We start from the raw sequence: 20,148 nt of genomic DNA, 5'->3' as shown, positions 1-20,148 counted from the left end.
TGAGGGGCCCGGGGAGGGAGGGGGGGGGCTAGGTGCGAGGGGCCCGGGGAGGGAGGTGCGAGGGGCCGGGGAGGGGGGGGGCTAGGTGCGAGGGGCCCGGGGAGGGGGGGGGCTAGGTGCGAGGGGCCCGGGGAGGGAGGGGGGGGGCTACGTGCGAGGGGCCCGGGGAGGGAGGGGGGGGCTACGTGCGAGGGGCCGGGGAGGGAGGGGGGGGGCTACGTGCGAGGGGCCCGGGGAGGGAGGGGGGGGGCTACGTGCGAGGGGCCCGGGGAGGGAGGGGGGGGGCTATGAGGGGGGGGCCCGGGGAGGGAGGGGGGGGGCTACGTGCGAGGGGCCCGGGGAGGGAGGAGGGAGGGGGGGGCTACGTGCGAGGGGCCCGGGGAGGGAGGGGGGGGGCTACGTGCGAGGGGCCCGGGGAGGGAGGGGGGGGCTACGTGCGAGGGGCCCGGGGAGGGAGGGAGGGGGGGGGGCTACGTGCGAGGGGCCCGGGGAGGGAGGGAGGGGGGGCTACGTGCGAGGGGCCCGGGGAGGGAGGGAGGGGGGGGCTACGTGCGAGGGGCCCGGGGAGGGAGGGGGGGGCTACGTGCGAGGGGCCCGGGGAGGGAGGGGGGGGGCTACGTGCGAGGGGCCTGGGGAGGGAGGGGGGGGGCTACGTGCGAGGGGCCCGGGGAGGGAGGGGAGGGAGGGGGGGCTACGTGCGAGGGGCCCGGGGAGGGAGGGGGGGGGCTACGTGCGAGGGGCCCGGGGAGGGAGGGAGGGGGGGCTACGTGCGAGGGGCCCGGGGAGGGAGGGTGGGGGCTACGTGCGAGGGGCCCGGGGAGGGGGGGGGGCTACGTGCGAGGGGCCGGGGAGGGAGGGGGGGGGGCCCGGGGAGGGAGGGGGGGCTATGAGGGGGGGGCCGGGGAGGGAGGGGGGGGGCTACGTGCGAGGGGCCCGGGGAGGGAGGAGGGAGGGGGGGGCTACGTGCGAGGGGCCCGGGGAGGGAGGGGGGGGGCTACGTGCGAGGGGGCCCGGGGAGGGAGGGGGGGGCTACGTGCGAGGGGCCCGGGGAGGGAGGGGGGGGGGCTACGTGCGAGGGGCCCGGGGAGGGAGGGGGGGGGCTACGTGCGAGGGGCCCGGGGAGGGAGGGGGGGGGCTACGTGCGAGGGGCCCGGGGAGGGAGGGGGGGGCTACGTGCGAGGGGCCCGGGGAGGGAGGGGGGGGGCTACGTGCGAGGGGCCCGGGGAGGGAGGGGGGGGGCTACGTGCGAGGGGCCCGGGGAGGGAGGGGGGGGGGGCTACGTGCGAGGGGCCCGGGGAGGGAGGGAGGGGCCCGGGGAGGGAGGGAGGGGCCCGGGGAGGGAGGGAGGGGCCCGGGGAGGGAGGGGCGGAGGGAGGGGCCCGGGGAGGGAGGGGGGGGCTACGTGCGAGGTGCGAGGGGCCCGGGGAGGGGGGGGGGGGGCTACGTGCGAGGGGCCCGGGGAGGGGGGGGGGGGCTACGTGCGAGGGGCCCGGGGAGGGGGGGGGCTACGTGCGAGGGGCCCGGGGAGGGGGGGGGGGCTACGTGCGAGGGGCCCGGGGAGGGGGGGGGGGCTACGTGCGAGGGGCCCGGGGAGGGAGGGGGGGGGGGGCTACGTGCGAGGGGCCCGGGGAGGGAGGAGGGGGCTACGTGCGAGGTGCGAGGGGCCCGGGGAGGGAGGGGGGGGCTAGGTGCGAGGGGCCCGGGGAGGGAGGGGGGGGGCTAGGTGCGAGGGGCCCGGGGAGGGAGGGGGGGGCTAGGTGCGAGGGGCCCGGGGAGGGAGGGGGGGGGCTAGGTGCGAGGGGCCCGGGGAGGGAGGGGGGGGGCTAGGTGCGAGGGGCCCGGGGGAGGGAGGGGGGGGCTAGGTGCGAGGGGCCCGGGGAGGGAGGAGAGGCTAGGTGCGAGGGGCCCGGGGAGGGAGGGGGGGGCTAGGTGCGAGGGGCCCGGGGAGGGAGGGGGGGGGCTAGGAGCGAGGGGCCCGGGGAGGGAGGGGGGGGCTAGGTGCGAGGGGCCCGGGGAGGGAGGGGGGGGCTAGGTGCGAGGGGCCCGGGGAGGGAGGGGGGGGCTAGGTGCGAGGGGCCCGGGGAGGGAGGGGGGGGCTAGGTGCGAGGGGCCCGGGGAGGGAGGGGGGGGCTAGGTGCGAGGGGCCCGGGGAGGGAGGGAGGTGCGAGGGGCCCGGGGAGGGGGGGGGCTAGGTGCGAGGGGCCCGGGGAGGGGGGGGCTAGGTGCGAGGGGCCCGGGGAGGGAGGGGGGGGCTACGTGCGAGGGGCCCGGGGAGGGAGGGGGGGGGCTACGTGCGAGGGGCCAGGGGAGGGAGGGGGGGGGGCTACGTGCGAGGGGCCCGGGGAGGGAGGGGGGGGGCTACGTGCGAGGGGCCCGGGGAGGGAGGGGGGGGGGGCTACGTGCGAGGGGCCCGGGGAGGGAGGGGGGGGGGCTACGTGCGAGGGGCCCGGGGAGGGAGGGGGGGGGCTACGTGCGAGGGGCCCGGGGAGGGAGGGGGGGGGGCTACGTGCGAGGGGCCCGGGGAGGGAGGGGGGGGGCTACGTGCGAGGGGCCCGGGGAGGGAGGGGGGGGGGCTACGTGCGAGGGGCCCGGGGAGGGAGGGGGGGGGGCTACGTGTGAGGGGCCCGGGGAGGGAGGGGCCCGGGGAGGGAGGGGGGGGGCTACGTGCGAGGGGCCCGGGGAGGGAGGGGGGGGGGCTACGTGTGAGGGGCCCGGGGAGGGAGGGGCCCGGGGAGGGAGGGGGGGGGCTACGTGCGAGGGGCCCGGGGAGGGAGGGGGGGGGGCTACGTGCGAGGGGCCCGGGGAGGGAGGGGGGGGGGCTACGTGCGAGGGGCCCGGGGAGGGAGGGGGGGGGCTACGTGCGAGGGGCCCGGGGAGGGAGGGGGGGGGGGGGCTACGTGCGAGGGGCCCGGGGAGGGAGGGGGGGGGCTACGTGCGAGGGGCCCGGGGAGGGAGGGGGGGGGGGGGCTACGTGCGAGGGGCCCGGGGAGGGAGGGGGGGGGGGCTACGTGCGAGGGGCCCGGGGAGGGAGGGGGGGGCTACGTGCGAGGGGCCCGGGGAGGGAGGGGGGGGGGGCTACGTGCGAGGGGCCCGGGGAGGGAGGGGGGGGCTATGTGCGAGGGGGCCCGGGGAGGGAGGGGGGGGGCTACGTGCGAGGGGCCCGGGGAGGGAGGGGGGGGGCTACGTGCGAGGGGCCCGGGGAGGGAGGGGGGGGGCTACGTGCGAGGGGCCGGGGAGGGAGGGGGCTACGTGCGAGGGGCCCGGGGAGGGAGGGGGCTACGTGCGAGGGGCCCGGGGAGGGAGGGGGGGGGGCTACGTGCGAGGGGCCCGGGGAGGGAGGGGGGGGCTACGTGCGAGGGGCCCGGGGAGGGGGGGGGGCTACGTGCGAGGGGCCCGGGGAGGGAGGGGGCTACGTGCGAGGGGCCCGGGGAGGGAGGGGGGGGGCTACGTGCGAGGGGCCCGGGGAGGGAGGGGGGGGGGGCTACGTGCGAGGGGCCCGGGGAGGGAGGGGGGGGGCTACGTGCGAGGGGCCCGGGGAGGGAGGGGGGGGGGGGGGCTACGTGCGAGGGACCCAGGGAGGGAGGGGGGGGCTACGTGCGAGGGGCCCGGGGAGGGAGGGGGGGCTACGTGCGAGGGGCCGGGGAGGGAGGGGGGGGGCTACGTGCGAGGGGCCCGGGGAGGGAGGGTGGGGGCTACGTGCGAGGGGCCCGGGGAGGGAGGGTGGGGGCTACGTGCGAGGGGCCCGGGGAGGGAGGGGGGGGGCTACGTGCGAGGGGCCCGGGGAGGGAGGGGGGGGGGCTACGTGCGAGGGGCCCGGGGAGGGAGGGGGGGGCTACGTGCGAGGGGCCCGGGGAGGGAGGGGGGGGCTACGTGCGAGGGGCCCAGGGAGGGAGGGGGGGGCTACGTGCGAGGGGCCCAGGGAGGGAGGGGGGGGCTACGTGCGAGGGGCCCAGGGAGGGAGGGGGGGGCTACGTGCGAGGGGCCCAGGGAGGGAGGGGGGGGCTACGTGCGAGGGGCCCGGGGAGGGAGGGGGGGGCTACGTGCGAGGGGCCCGGGGAGGGAGGGGGGGGGCTACGTGCGAGGGGCCCGGGAGGGAGGGGGGGGGCTACGTGCGAGGGGCCCAGGGAGGGAGGGGGGGGGCTACGTGCGAGGGGCCCAGGGAGGGAGGGGGGGGGGGCTACGTGCGAGGGGCCCAGGGAGGGAGGGGGGGGGGCTACGTGCGAGGGGCCCAGGGAGGGAGGGGGGGGGGGCTACGTGCGAGGGGCCCAGGGAGGGAGGGGGGGGGGCTACGTGCGAGGGGCCCAGGGAGGGAGGGGGGGGGGGCTACGTGCGAGGGGCCCAGGGAGGGGGGGGGGGCTACGTGCGAGGGGCCCAGGGAGGGAGGGGGGGGGGGCTACGTGCGAGGGGCCCGGGGAGGGGAAGGGGGGGGGGGGGCTACGTGCGAGGGGCCCGGGGAGGGACGGGGGGGGCTACGTGCGAGGGGCCCAGGGAGGGAGGGGGGGGGGCTACGTGCGAGGGGCCCAGGGAGGGAGGGGGGGGGGGCTACGTGCGAGGGGCCCAGGGAGGGAGGGGGGGGGGGCTACGTGCGAGGGGCCCAGGGAGGGAGGGGGGGGGGGCTACGTGCGAGGGGCCCAGGGAGGGAGGGGGGGGGGGGCTACGTGCGAGGGGCCCAGGGAGGGAGGGGGGGGGGGGCTACGTGCGAGGGGCCCAGGGAGGGAGGGGGGGGGGGCTACGTGCGAGGGGCCCGGGGAGGGAGGGGGGGGGCTACGTGCGAGGGGCCCGGGGAGGGACGGGGGGGCTACGTGCGAGGGGCCCGGGAGGGGGTACGTGTGAGGGGCCCAGGGAGGGGGGGGGGGGTCTACGTGCGAGGGGCCCGGGGAGACTGGGGCTACGTGCGAGGGGCCCGGGGGGGGGGGGGGGTACGTGCGGCACGGGAGATTCATTAGGTTTACGTCACCATTTGTTCTCCCAGAAGCAAATTGCCCTCAACTGCCCCCACTCTGTCCCATTTCCTCGCGTTGCTGGCCCCTCTAGCAGCAAAGGGGTTAAATATGTGTGTATCCGTATCCCTTTCCCCAGTATTAAAACATTAGCTTCCAGGAGTGCAATGGTTAACCACACACACAGGCCTGAAAATAAAGAACTTTTTTACCTTCCTTGACTCCGGGAAGCTGGGACTGGTCAATGCTGATCTCGCTCATGGTGTCAGGCTGCTTGCTCTCAGTCATTGGGGGGTATAGTACAGGGGGGGTATAGTATAAGGGGGGTATAGTATAAGGGGGGGTATAGTATAAGGGGGGTATAGTATAAGGGGGGTATAGTATAAAGGGTGGGTTGGGGGTATATTATAGCGGGTGGGTTGGGGGTATATTATAGGGGGGGGGTATATGAGAAGAGATACAATGTAATCCGGAGTCAGGGAAGCCGTGCTGTGTATGGTGAGAGAGAGAGGACAAAAAGCATTCAGGGTTGGGCTTTCCATACAACTGTATGAGATCATCCAATACTCAGGGCTAACAGCAGGGGGCGGCAACAGCCCAGCAGGCTTAACACCTTCACTGCCAGAGCGAGATGCATTGGGATAGTAAATGTAGCCGCTATAATATAATATATATAATATATATAATTTGCATTTACAGACAGTTTTACTAAAAACTTGTCTCTTTATTCCCAAAATCACCTCCGTCTCACCGCGTCACGCTGCAACTTTTCTTTAAAAATCCTTATTTTCTGTATCAGGGGATGATGGCGGAAATTAGGGCGCAGATAATAGTGCAGATAATAGCGGAGATAATGACGCAGATGATAGCGCAGATAATAGTGGATACGATGGCGCAGATAATGGCGGATACGATGGCGCAGATAATGGCGGAGATGATGGCGCAGATAATGGCGGAGATGATGGCGCAGATAATGGCGGAGATGATGGCGCAGATAATGGCGGAGATGATGGCGCAGATAATAGCGGATACGATGGCGCAGATAATGGCGGAGATGATGGCGCAGATAATGGCGGAGATGATGGCGCAGATAATGGCGGAGATGATGGCGCAGATAATGGCGGAGATGATAGCGCAGATAATGGCGGAGATGATGGCGCAGATAATAGCGGAGATGATAGCGCAGATAATAGCGGATACGATGGCGCGGATACGATGGCGCAGATAATGGCGGAGATGATGGCGCAGATAATAGCGGAGATAATGACGCAGATGATAGCGCAGATAATAGTGGATACGATGGCGCAGATAATGGCGGAGATGATGGCGCAGATAATAGCGGAGATAATGACGCAGATGATAGCGCAGATAATAGTGGATACGATGGCGCAGATAATGGCGGAGATGATGGCGCAGATAATAGCGGAGATGATAGCGCAGATAATGGCAGAGATAATAGCGCAGATAATAGCGGATACGATGGCGCAGATAATAGCGGAGATAATGACGCAGATGATAGCGCAGATAATAGTGGATACGATGGCGCAGATAATGGCCCGGGGAGGGAGGGGGGGGCTACGTGCGAGGTGCGAGGTGCGAGGGGCCCGGTGGAGGGGGGGGGGGGCTAGGTGCGAGGGGCCCGGGGAGGGAGGGGGGGGCTAGGTGCGAGGGGCCCGGGGAGGGAGGGGGGGGGCTAGGTGCGAGGGGCCCGGGGAGGGAGGGGGGGCTAGGTGCGAGGGGCCCGGGGAGGGAGGGGGGGGGCTAGGTGCGAGGGGCCCGGGAGGGAGGAGGGGCCCGGGGAGGGAGGGGGGGGCTAGGTGCGAGGGGCCCGGGGAGGGAGGGGGGGGGCTAGGTGCGAGGGGCCCGGGGAGGGAGGGGGGGGGCTAGGTGCGAGGGGCCCGGGGAGGGAGGGGGGGGCTAGGTGCGAGGGGCCCGGGGAGGGAGGGGGGGCTAGGTGCGAGGGGCCCGGGGAGGGAGGGGGGGGCTAGGTGCGAGGGGCCCGGGGAGGGAGGGGGGGGCTAGGTGCGAGGGGCCCCGGGGAGGGAGGGAGGTGCGAGGGGCCCGGGGAGGGAGGGGGGCTAGGTGCGAGGGGCCCGGGGAGGGGGGGGGCTAGGTGCGAGGGGCCCGGGGAGGGAGGGGGGGGCTAGGTGCGAGGGGCCCGGGGAGGGAGGGGGGGGGCTACGTGCGAGGGGCCAGGGGAGGGAGGGGGGGGGCTACGTGCGAGGGGCCAGGGGAGGGAGGGGGGGGGCTACGTGCGAGGGGCCCGGGGAGGGAGGGGGGGGGCTACGTGCGAGGGGCCCGGGGAGGGAGGGGGGGGGGGCTACGTGCGAGGGGCCCGGGGAGGGAGGGGGGGGGCTACGTGCGAGGGGCCCGGGGAGGGAGGGGGGGGGCTACGTGCGAGGGGCCCGGGGAGGGAGGGGGGGGGCTACGTGCGAGGGGCCCGGGGAGGGAGGGGGGGGGGGCTACGTGCGAGGGGCCCGGGGAGGGAGGGGGGGGGGCTACGTGCGAGGGGCCCGGGGAGGGAGGGGGGGGGGCTACGTGCGAGGGGCCCGGGGAGGGAGGGGGGGGGGGGCTACGTGCGAGGGGCCCGGGGAGGGAGGGGGGGGGGGCTACGTGCGAGGGGCCCGGGGAGGGAGGGGGGGGGGCTACGTGCGAGGGGCCCGGGGAGGGAGGGGGGGGGCTACGTGCGAGGGGCCCGGGGAGGGAGGGGGGGGGGGCTACGTGCGAGGGGCCCGGGGAGGGAGGGGGGGGGCTACGTGCGAGGGGCCCGGGGAGGGAGGGGGGGGGCTACGTGCGAGGGGCCGGGGAGGGAGGGGGGGGGCTACGTGCGAGGGGCCCGGGGAGGGAGGGGGGGGGCTACGTGCGAGGGGCCCGGGGAGGGAGGGGGGGGGCTACGTGCGAGGGGCCCAGGGAGGGAGGGGGGGGGGGCTACGTGCGAGGGGCCCAGGGAGGGAGGGGGGGGGGGCTACGTGCGAGGGGCCCAGGGAGGGAGGGGGGGGGGCTACGTGCGAGGGGCCCAGGGAGGGAGGGGGGGGGGGCTACGTGCGAGGGGCCCAGGGAGGGAGGGGGGGGGGGCTACGTGCGAGGGGCCCAGGGAGGGAGGGGGGGGGGCTACGTGCGAGGGGCCCAGGGAGGGAGGGGGGGGGGCTACGTGCGAGGGGCCCAGGGAGGGAGGGGGGGGGGGCTACGTGCGAGGGGCCCAGGGAGGGAGGGGGGGGGCTACGTGCGAGGGGCCCGGGGAGGGAGGGGGGGGGGGCTACGTGCGAGGGGCCCGGGGAGGGAGGGGGGGGGCTACGTGCGAGGGGCCCGGGGAGGGACGGGGGGGCTACGTGCGAGGGGCCCGGGAGGGGGTACGTGTGAGGGGCCCAGGGAGGGGGGGGGGGTCTACGTGCGAGGGGCCCCGGGGAGACTGGGGCTACGTGCGAGGGGCCCGGGGGGGGGGGGGGGTACGTGCGGCACGGGAGATTCATTAGGTTTACGTCACCATTTTTCTCCCAGAAGCAAATTGCCCTCAACTGCCCCCACTCTGTCCCATTTCCTCGCGTTGCTGGCCCCTCTAGCAGCAAAGGGGTTAAATATGTGTGTATCCGTATCCCCTTTCCCCAGTATTAAAACATTAGCTTCCAGGAGTGCAATGGTTAACCACACACACAGGCCTGAAAATAAAGAACTTTTTTACCTTCCTTGACTCCGGGAAGCTGGGACTGGTCAATGCTGATCTCGCTCATGGTGTCAGGCTGCTTGCTCTCAGTCATTGGGGGGTATAGTACAGGGGGGGTATAGTACAGGGGGGTATAGTATAAGGGGGGTATAGTATAAGGGGGGTATAGTATAAGGGGGGTATAGTATAAGGGGGGTATAGTATAAAGGGTGGGTTGGGGGTATATTATAGCGGGTGGGTTGGGGGTATATTATAGGGGGGGGGTATATGAGAAGAGATACAATGTAATCCGGAGTCAGGGAAGCCGTGCTGTGTATGGTGAGAGAGAGAGGACAAAAAGCATTCAGGGTTGGGCTTTCCATACAACTGTATGAGATCATCCAATACTCAGGGCTAACAGCAGGGGGCGGCAACAGCCCAGCAGGCTTAACACCTTCACTGCCAGAGCGAGATGCATTGGGATAGTAAATGTAGCCGCTATAATATAATATATATAATATATATAATTTGCATTTACAGACAGTTTTACTAAAAACTTGTCTCTTTATTCCCAAAATCACCTCCGTCTCACCGCGTCACGCTGCAACTTTTCTTTAAAAATCCTTATTTTCTGTATCAGGGGATGATGGCGGAAATTAGGGCGCAGATAATAGTGCAGATAATAGCGGAGATAATGACGCAGATGATAGCGCAGATAATAGTGGATACGATGGCGCAGATAATGGCGGATACGATGGCGCAGATAATGGCGGAGATGATGGCGCAGATAATGGCGGAGATGATGGCGCAGATAATGGCGGAGATGATGGCGCAGATAATGGCGGAGATGATGGCGCAGATAATAGCGGATACGATGGCGCAGATAATGGCGGAGATGATGGCGCAGATAATGGCGGAGATGATGGCGCAGATAATGGCGGAGATGATGGCGCAGATAATGGCGGAGATGATAGCGCAGATAATGGCGGAGATGATGGCGCAGATAATAGCGGAGATGATAGCGCAGATAATAGCGGATACGATGGCGCGGATACGATGGCGCAGATAATGGCGGAGATGATGGCGCAGATAATAGCGGAGATAATGACGCAGATGATAGCGCAGATAATAGTGGATACGATGGCGCAGATAATGGCGGAGATGATGGCGCAGATAATAGCGGAGATAATGACGCAGATGATAGCGCAGATAATAGTGGATACGATGGCGCAGATAATGGCGGAGATGATGGCGCAGATAATAGCGGAGATGATAGCGCAGATAATGGCAGAGATAATAGCGCAGATAATAGCGGATACGATGGCGCAGATAATAGCGGAGATAATGACGCAGATGATAGCGCAGATAATAGTGGATACGATGGCGCAGATAATGGCCCGGGGAGGGAGGGGGGGGGCTACGTGCGAGGTGCGAGGTGCGAGGGGCCCGGTGGAGGGGGGGGGGGGCTAGGTGCGAGGGGCCCGGGGAGGGAGGGGGGGGCTAGGTGCGAGGGGCCCGGGGAGGGAGGGGGGGGCTAGGTGCGAGGGGCCCGGGGAGGGAGGGGGGGGCTAGGTGCGAGGGGCCGGGGAGGGAGGGGGGGGGCTAGGTGCGAGGGGCCCGGGGAGGGAGGAGGGGCCCGGGGAGGGAGGGGGGGGCTAGGTGCGAGGGGCCCGGGGAGGGAGGGGGGGGGCTAGGTGCGAGGGGCCCGGGGAGGGAGGGGGGGGGCTAGGTGCGAGGGGCCCGGGGAGGGAGGGGGGGGCTAGGTGCGAGGGGCCCGGGGAGGGAGGGGGGGCTAGGTGCGAGGGGCCCGGGGAGGGAGGGGGGGGGCTAGGTGCGAGGGGCCCGGGGAGGGAGGGGGGGGCTAGGTGCGAGGGGCCCGGGGAGGGAGGGAGGTGCGAGGGGCCCGGGGAGGGAGGGGGCTAGGTGCGAGGGGCCCGGGGAGGGGGGGGCTAGGTGCGAGGGGCCCGGGGAGGGAGGGGGGGGGCTACGTGCGAGGGGCCCGGGGAGGGAGGGGGGGGGCTACGTGCGAGGGGCCAGGGGAGGGAGGGGGGGGGGCTACGTGCGAGGGGCCCGGGGAGGGAGGGGGGGGGGCTACGTGCGAGGGGCCCGGGGAGGGAGGGGGGGGGGCTACGTGCGAGGGGCCCGGGGAGGGAGGGGGGGGGGCTACGTGCGAGGGGCCCGGGGAGGGAGGGGGGGGGGCTACGTGCGAGGGGCCCGGGGAGGGAGGGGGGGGGCTACGTGCGAGGGGCCCGGGGAGGGAGGGGGGGGGGCTACGTGCGAGGGGCCCGGGGAGGGAGGGGGGGGGGGGCTACGTGCGAGGGGCCCGGGAGGGAGGGGGGGGGCTACGTGCGAGGGGCCCGGGGAGGGAGGGGGGGGGGGCTACGTGCGAGGGGCCCGGGGAGGGAGGGGGGGGGGGCTACGTGCGAGGGGGCCCGGGGAGGGAGGGGGGGGGGCTACGTGCGAGGGGCCCGGGGAGGGAGGGGGGGGGCTACGTGCGAGGGGCCCGGGAGGGAGGGGGGGGGGCTACGTGCGAGGGGCCCGGGGAGGGAGGGGGGGGCTACGTGCGAGGGGCCCGGGGAGGGAGGGGGGGGGCTACGTGCGAGGGGCCCGGGGAGGGAGGGGGGGGGGCTACGTGCGAGGGGCCCGGGGAGGGAGGGGGGGGGCTACGTGCGAGGGGCCCGGGGAGGGAGGGGGGGGGGCTACGTGCGAGGGGCCCGGGGAGGGAGGGGGGGGGCTACGTGCGAGGGGCCCGGGGAGGGAGGGGGGGGGCTACGTGCGAGGGGCCCGGGGAGGGAGGGGGGGGGCTACGTGCGAGGGGCCCGGGGAGGGAGGGGGCTACGTGCGAGGGGCCCGGGGAGGGAGGGGGGGGGGCTACGTGCGAGGGGCCCGGGGAGGGAGGGGGGGGGCTACGTGCGAGGGGCCCGGGGAGGGGGGGGGCTACGTGCGAGGGGCCCGGGGAGGGAGGGGGCTACGTGCGAGGGGCCCGGGGAGGGAGGGGGGGGCTACGTGCGAGGGGCCCGGGGAGGAGGGGGGGGGGCTACGTGCGAGGGGCCCGGGGAGGGAGGGGGGGGGCTACGTGCGAGGGGCCCGGGGAGGGAGGGGGGGGGCTACGTGCGAGGGGCCCGGGAGGGAGGGGGGGGGCTACGTGCGAGGGGCCCGGGGAGGGAGGGGGGGGGGGGGGCTACGTGCGAGGGACCCAGGGAGGGAGGGGGGGGGCTACGTGCGAGGGGCCCGGGGAGGGAGGGGGGGGCTACGTGCGAGGGGCCCGGGGAGGAGGGGGGGGCTACGTGCGAGGGGCCCGGGGAGGGAGGGTGGGGGGCTACGTGCGAGGGGGCCCGGGGAGGGAGGGTGGGGGCTACGTGCGAGGGGCCCCGGGGAGGGAGGGTGGGGGCTACGTGCGAGGGGCCCGGGGAGGGAGGGTGGGGGGGCTACGTGCGAGGGGCCCAGGGAGGGAGGGTGGGGGCTACGTGCGAGGGGCCCGGGGAGGGAGGGTGGGGGCTACGTGCGAGGGGCCCGGGGAGGGAGGGTGGGGGCTACGTGCGAGGGGCCCGGGGAGGGAGGGTGGGGGCTACGTGCGAGGGGCCCGGGGAGGGAGGGGGGGGCTACGTGCGAGGGGCCCGGGGAGGGAGGGGGGGGGGCTACGTGCGAGGGGCCCGGGGAGGGAGGGGGGGGGGCTACGTGCGAGGGGCCCGGGGAGGGAGGGGGGGGGCTACGTGCGAGGGGCCGAGGGAGGGGGGGGCTACGTGCGAGGGGCCGAGGGAGGGGGGGGGCTACGTGCGAGGGGCCCAGGGAGGGAGGGGGGGGCTACGTGCGAGGGGCCCAGGGAGGGAGGGGGGGGCTACGTGCGAGGGGCCCAGGGAGGGAGGGGGGGGCTACGTGCGAGGGGCCCAGGGAGGGAGGGGGGGGCTACGTGCGAGGGGCCCAGGGAGGGAGGGGGGGGCTACGTGCGAGGGGCCCAGGGAGGGAGGGGGGGCTACGTGCGAGGGGCCCGGGGAGGGAGGGGGGGCTACGTGCGAGGGGCCCGGGGAGGGAGGGGGGGGCTACGTGCGAGGGGCCCGGGGAGGGAGGGGGGGGGCTACGTGCGAGGGGCCCAGGGAGGGAGGGGGGGGGGCTACGTGCGAGGGGCCCAGGGAGGGAGGGGGGGGGGCTACGTGCGAGGGGCCCAGGGAGGGAGGGGGGGGGGGCTACGTGCGAGGGGCCCAGGGAGGGAGGGGGGGGGGGCTACGTGCGAGGGGCCCAGGGAGGGAGGGGGGGGGGCTACGTGCGAGGGGCCCAGGGAGGGAGGGGGGGGGGCTACGTGCGAGGGGCCCAGGGAGGGAGGGGGGGGGGCTACGTGCGAGGGGCCCAGGGAGGGAGGGGGGGGGGCTACGTGCGAGGGGCCCAGGGAGGGAGGGGGGGGGGCTACGTGCGAGGGGCCCGGGGAGGGAGGGGGGGGGGCTACGTGCGAGGGGCCCGGGGAGGGAGGGGGGGGGGCTACGTGCGAGGGGCCCGGGGAGGGACGGGGGGGCTACGTGCGAGGGGCCCGGGAGGGGGTACGTGTGAGGGGCCCAGGGAGGGGGGGGGGGTCTACGTGCGAGGGGCCCGGGGAGACTGGGGCTACGTGCGAGGGGCCCGGGGGGGGGGGGGGGGTACGTGCGGCACGGGAGATTCATTAGGTTTACGTCACCATTTTTCTCCCAGAAGCAAATTGCCCTCAACTGCCCCCACTCTGTCCCATTTCCTCGCGTTGCTGGCCCCTCTAGCAGCAAAGGGGTTAAATATGTGTGTATCCGTATCCCTTTCCCCAGTATTAAAACATTAGCTTCCAGGAGTGCAATGGTTAACCACACACACAGGCCTGAAAATAAAGAACTTTTTTACCTTCCTTGACTCCGGGAAGCTGGGACTGGTCAATGCTGATCTCGCTCATGGTGTCAGGCTGCTTGCTCTCAGTCATTGGGGGGTATAGTACAGGGGGGGTATAGTACAGGGGGGTATAGTATAAGGGGGGTATAGTATAAGGGGGGTATAGTATAAGGGGGGTATAGTATAAGGGGGGTATAGTATAAAGGGTGGGTTGGGGGTATATTATAGCGGGTGGGTTGGGGGTATATTATAGGGGGGGGGTATATGAGAAGAGATACAATGTAATCCGGAGTCAGGGAAGCCGTGCTGTGTATGGTGAGAGAGAGAGGACAAAAAGCATTCAGGGTTGGGCTTTCCATACAACTGTATGAGATCATCCAATACTCAGGGCTAACAGCAGGGGGCGGCAACAGCCCAGCAGGCTTAACACCTTCACTGCCAGAGCGAGATGCATTGGGATAGTAAATGTAGCCGCTATAATATAATATATATAATATATATAATTTGCATTTACAGACAGTTTTACTAAAAACTTGTCTCTTTATTCCCAAAATCACCTCCGTCTCACCGCGTCACGCTGCAACTTTTCTTTAAAAATCCTTATTTTCTGTATCAGGGGATGATGGCGGAAATTAGGGCGCAGATAATAGTGCAGATAATAGCGGAGATAATGACGCAGATGATAGCGCAGATAATAGTGGATACGATGGCGCAGATAATGGCGGATACGATGGCGCAGATAATGGCGGAGATGATGGCGCAGATAATGGCGGAGATGATGGCGCAGATAATGGCGGAGATGATGGCGCAGATAATGGCGGAGATGATGGCGCAGATAATAGCGGATACGATGGCGCGGATACGATGGCGCAGATAATGGCGGAGATGATGGCGCAGATAATAGCGGAGATAATGACGCAGATGATAGCGCAGATAATAGTGGATACGATGGCGCAGATAATGGCGGAGATGATGGCGCAGATAATAGCGGAGATAATGACGCAGATAATAGTGGATACGATGGCGCAGATAATGGCGGAGATGATGGCGCAGATAATAGCGGAGATGATAGCGCAGATAATGGCAGAGATAATAGCGCAGATAATAGCGGATACGATGGCGCAGATAATAGCGGAGATAATGACGCAGATGATAGCGCAGATAATAGTGGATACGATGGCGCAGATAATGGCGGAGATGATGGCGCAGATAATAGCGGATACGATGGCGCAGATAATAGCGGAGATAATGACGCAGATGATAGCGCAGATAATAGCGGATACGATAGCGCAGATAATAGCGGAGATGATGGCGCAGATAATGGCGGAGATGATGGCGCAGATAATGGCGGAGATGATGGCGCAGATAATGGCGGAGATGATGGCGCAGATAATGGCGGAGATGATGGCGCAGATAATAGCGGATACGATGGCGCAGATAATGGCGGAGATGATGGCGCAGATAATGGCGGAGATGATGGCGCAGATAATGGCGGAGATGATGGCGCAGATAATGGCGGAGATGATAGCGCAGATAATAGCGGAGATGATGGCGCAGATAATGGCGGAGATGATAGCGCAGATAATAGCGGAGATGATGGCGCAGATAATGACGGAGATGATGGCGCAGATAATGGCGGAGATGATGGCGCAGATAATAGCGGATATGATGGCGCAGATAATGGCGGAGATGATGGCGCAGATAATAGCGGAGATGATAGCGCAGATAATAGCGGATACGATGGCGCAGATACGATGGCGCAGATAATGGCGGAGATGATGGCGCAGATAATAGCGGAGATAATGACGCAGATGATAGCGCAGATAATAGTGGATACGATGGCGCAGATAATGGCGGAGATGATGGCGCAGATAATAGCGGAGATAATGACGCAGATGATAGCGCAGATAATAGTGGATACGATGGCGCAGATAATGGCGGAGATGATGGCGCAGATAATGGCAGAGATAATAGCGCAGATAATAGCGGATACGATGGCGCAGATAATAGCGGAGATAATGACGCAGATGATAGCGCAGATAATAGTGGATACGATGGCGCAGATAATGGCGGAGATGATGGCGCAGATAATAGCGGATACGATGGCGCAGATAATAGCGGAGATAATGACGCAGATGATAGCGCAGATAATAGCGGATACGATAGCGCAGATAATAGCGGAGATGATGGCGCAGATAATGGCGGAGATGATGGCGCAGATAATGGCGGAGATGATAGCGCAGATAATAGCGGAGATGATGGCGCAGATAATGGCGGAGATGATAGCGCAGATAATAGCAATGGTCAATGCTGATCTCGCTCATGGTGTCAGGCTGCTTGCTCTCAGTCATTGGGGGGTATAGTACAGGGGGGGTATAGTACAGGGCGGTATAGTATAAGGGGGGTATAGTATAAGGGGGGTATAGTATAAGGGGTGGGTTGGGGGTATATTATAGCGGGTGGGTTGGGGGTATATTATAGGGGGGGGTATATGAGAAGAGATACAATGTAATCCGGAGTCAGGGAAGCCGTGCTGTGTATGGTGAGAGAGAGAGGACAAAAAGCATTCAGGGTTGGGCTTTCCATACAACTGTATGAAATCATCCAATACTCAGGGCTAACAGCAGGGGGCGGCAACAGCCCAGCAGGCTTAACACCTTCACTGCCAGAGCGGGATGCATTGGGATAGTAAATGTAGCCGCTATAATATAATATATATAATATATATAATTTGCATTTACAGACAGTTTTACTAAAAACTTGTCTCTTTATTCCCAAAATCACCTCCGTCTCACCGCGTCACGCTCCAACTTTTCTTTAAAAATCCTTATTTTCTGTATCAGGGGATGATGGCGGAAATTAGGGCGCAGATAATAGTGCAGATAATAGCGGAGATAATGACGCAGATGATAGCGCAGATAATAGTGGATACGATGGCGCAGATAATGGCGGATACGATGGCGCAGATAATGGCGGAGATGATGGCGCAGATAATGGCGGAGATGATGGCGCAGATAATGGCGGAGATGATGGCGCAGATAATGGCGGAGATGATGGCGCAGATAATAGCGGATACGATGGCGCAGATAATGGCGGAGATGATGGCGCAGATAATGGCGGAGATGATGGCGCAGATAATGGCGGAGATGATGGCGCAGATAATGGCGGAGATGATAGCGCAGATAATAGCGGAGATGATGGCGCAGATAATGGCGGAGATGATAGCGCAGATAATACCAGAGATGATGGCGCAGATAATGACGGAGATGATGGCGCAGATAATGGCGGAGATGATGGTGCAGATAATAGCGGATATGATGGCGCAGATAATGGCGGAGATGATGGCGCAGATAATAGCGGAGATGATAGCGCAGATAATAGCGGATACGATGGCGCGGATACGATGGCGCAGATAATGGCGGAGATGATGGCGCAGATAATAGCGGAGATAATGACGCAGATGATAGCGCAGATAATAGTGGATACGATGGCGCAGATAATGGCGGAGATGATGGCGCAGATAATAGCGGAGATAATGACGCAGATGATAGCGCAGATAATAGTGGATACGATGGCGCAGATAATGGCGGAGATGATGGCGCAGATAATGGCGGAGATGATGGCGCAGATAATAGCGGAGATGATAGCGCAGATAATGGCAGAGATAATAGCGCAGATAATAGCGGATACGATGGCGCAGATAATAGCGGAGATAATGACGCAGATGATAGCGCAGATAATAGTGGATACGATGGCGCAGATAATGGCGGAGATGATGGCGCAGATAATAGCGGATACGATGGCGCAGATAATAGCGGAGATAATGACGCAGATGATAGCGCAGATAATAGCGGATACGATAGCGCAGATAATAGCGGAGATGATGGCGCAGATAATGGCGGAGATGATGGCGCAGATAATGGCGGAGATGATGGCGCAGATAATGGCGGAGATGATGGCGCAGATAATGGCGGAGATGATGGCGCAGATAATAGCGGATACGATGGCGCAGATAATGGCGGAGATGATGGCGCAGATAATGGCGGAGATGATGGCGCAGATAATGGCGGAGATGATGGCGCAGATAATGGCGGAGATGATAGCGCAGATAATAGCGGAGATGATGGCGCAGATAATGGCGGAGATGATAGCGCAGATAATAGCGGAGATGATGGCGCAGATAATGACGGAGATGATGGCGCAGATAATGGCGGAGATGATGGCGCAGATAATAGCGGATATGATGGCGCAGATAATGGCGGAGATGATGGCGCAGATAATAGCGGAGATGATAGCGCAGATAATAGCGGATACGATGGCGCAGATACGATGGCGCAGATAATGGCGGAGATGATGGCGCAGATAATAGCGGAGATAATGACGCAGATGATAGCGCAGATAATAGTGGATACGATGGCGCAGATAATGGCGGAGATGATGGCGCAGATAATAGCGGAGATAATGACGCAGATGATAGCGCAGATAATAGTGGATACGATGGCGCAGATAATGGCGGAGATGATGGCGCAGATAATAGCGGAGATGATAGCGCAGATAATGGCGGATACGATGGCGCAGATAATAGCGGAGATAATGACGCAGATGATAGCGCAGATAATAGTGGATACGATGGCGCAGATAATGGCGGAGATGATGGCGCAGATAATAGCGGATACGATGGCGCAGATAATAGCGGAGATAATGACGCAGATGATAGCGCAGATAATAGCGGATACGATAGCGCAGATAATAGCGGAGATGATGGCGCAGATAATGGCGGAGATGATGGCGCAGATAATGGCGGAGATGATAGCGCAGATAATAGCGGAGATGATGGCGCAGATAATGGCGGAGATGATAGCGCAGATAATAGCGGAGATGATGGCGCAGATAATGACGGAGATGATGGCGCAGATAATGGCGGAGATGATGGCGCAGATAATAGCGGATACGATGGCGCGGATACGATGGCGCAGATAATAGCGGAGATGATGGCGCAGATAATAGCGGAGATAATGACGCAGATGATAGCGCAGATAATAGTGGATACGATGGCGCAGATAATGGCGGAGATGATGGCGCAGATAATAGCGGAGATGATAGCGCAGATAATGGCAGAGATAATAGCGCAGATAATAGCGGATACGATGGCCCAGATAATAGCGGAGATAATGACGCAGATGATAGCGCAGATAATAGTGGATACGATGGCGCAGATAATGGCGGAGATGATGGCGCAGATAATAGCGGATACGATAGCGCAGATAATAGCGGAGATGATGGCGCAGATAATGGCGGAGATGATGGCGCAGATAATGGCGGAGATGATAGCGCAGATAATAGCGGAGATGATGGCGCAGATAATGGCGGAGATGATAGCGCAGATAATAGCGGAGATGATGGCGCAGATAATGACGGAGATGATGGCGCAGATAATGGCGGAGATGATGGCGCAGATAATAGCGGATATGATGGCGCAGATAATGGCGGAGATGATGGCGCAGATAATAGCGGAGATGATAGCGCAGATAATAGCGGATACGATGGCGCAGATAATGGCGGAGATGATGGCGCAGATAATAGCGGAGATAATAGCGCAGATAATAGCGGATACGATAGCGCAGATAATAGCGGAGATGATGGCGCAGATAATAGCGACTCTGAGAAGTATGTATTCGCGCCACTGCCAGAGTGAGTGAGTGACAGAGTGACAGAGTGAGGCTGCAATGTGTGTGTGTGTGTGTGTGTGTGTGTGTGTGTGTGTGTGTGTGTGTGTGTGTGTGTGTGTGTGTGTGTGTGTGTGTGTGTGTGTGTGTGTGTGTGTGTGTGTATATATGAGGCTTATTGTGAGTGCTTAATATAGGGATCTTGTCTGTCTTTTTTGTGTGTTTTCATATTATTTTTTATCCCTTAGCACCCCCAGGATTTTTACTATCTTATTATTGGTTTGCTTAAGTTAATCTTTAAACATCAATATTATATTTATTTTTCGGTCCTGGGTTAGCCTTTTCTATTCATATAGTGTTAGCGACTTTTCCTTTTTGTGTGTGTTTGATATATATATATATATATATATATATATATATATATATATATATATATAAACAGTGTTCGACAAACCTATACATTTGCACGCCCCGGGCGAGTGGATTTAACATCGTGGCGAGCGCCTATTGGCCCAAGCAGCACACGTTTGGTACTAGGTGGCGAGTAGATTTTTCTGTTCGGCGAGTAGATTTTTTGGTGATTTGTCGACCACTGTATATAAATAAATATATATATATATACTAGCTGAGAGCCCCGGCGTTGCCCGGGATGTTTGTGGTGTGGGTGTGGCATTTGGGTGGGGAGTGGTCCACGCGGCCCATGTGCGGTGGTAGTGCTGCTGTGGCTGTACTGATGGTGATTGTATCGGTGTGCTGATTTGGGAGGGTTTGGTGCTGATGTGGGGGTGCCGATGGGGGAGGTGCAAAGGTGGCGATGTGTGGGTGCTGATGGTGTTGATGGGGGCTGGGAATGGTGGGGAGCCGAGAATGCCAGTGTGCTGGGGGGGCATGGGATACCGGTGTGCTGATGTGGTGGTGCTGGGGTGTGTGTGTGTATACATGTTTGTGTGTATACATTGTATGTGTGTGTGTGTGTGTGTATACATGTGTGTGTGTGTGTGTGTGTGTGTATGTGTACGTGTGTGTGTATACACGTGTGTGTGTATGTGTACGTGTG

General features: G+C 65.0%; 1 protein-coding gene across 2 annotated transcripts in view; it reads right to left on the bottom strand.

Moving 5' to 3' along the window:
• CCDC50 (coiled-coil domain containing 50) overlaps positions 1 to 13,725 on the bottom strand; it is a 47,733-nt gene extending 34,008 nt beyond the window's left edge. Inside the window, exons 1-3 of one of the 2 annotated variants that reach the window (XM_075571043.1) lie at positions 13,441 to 13,725; positions 8,620 to 8,910; positions 5,153 to 5,429 (exon numbers count right to left, since the gene is read on the bottom strand). In XM_075571043.1, the coding sequence (XP_075427158.1) occupies positions 5,153 to 5,228 (76 nt within the window). In that variant the 5' untranslated portion in view covers positions 5,229 to 5,429; positions 8,620 to 8,910; positions 13,441 to 13,725. The remainder of the gene's footprint in view (positions 1 to 5,152; positions 5,430 to 8,619; positions 8,911 to 13,440) is intronic. The other variant, XM_075571045.1, reaches the window with a different exon arrangement.
• Positions 13,726 to 20,148: the final 6,423 nt, after the last annotated feature.

Source organism: Ascaphus truei, chromosome 14 (assembly GCF_040206685.1).
Source record: "Ascaphus truei isolate aAscTru1 chromosome 14, aAscTru1.hap1, whole genome shotgun sequence".
Taxonomy (NCBI): Eukaryota; Metazoa; Chordata; class Amphibia; order Anura; family Ascaphidae; genus Ascaphus; species Ascaphus truei.
This window is presented reverse-complemented; position numbering and strand designations above follow the sequence as displayed.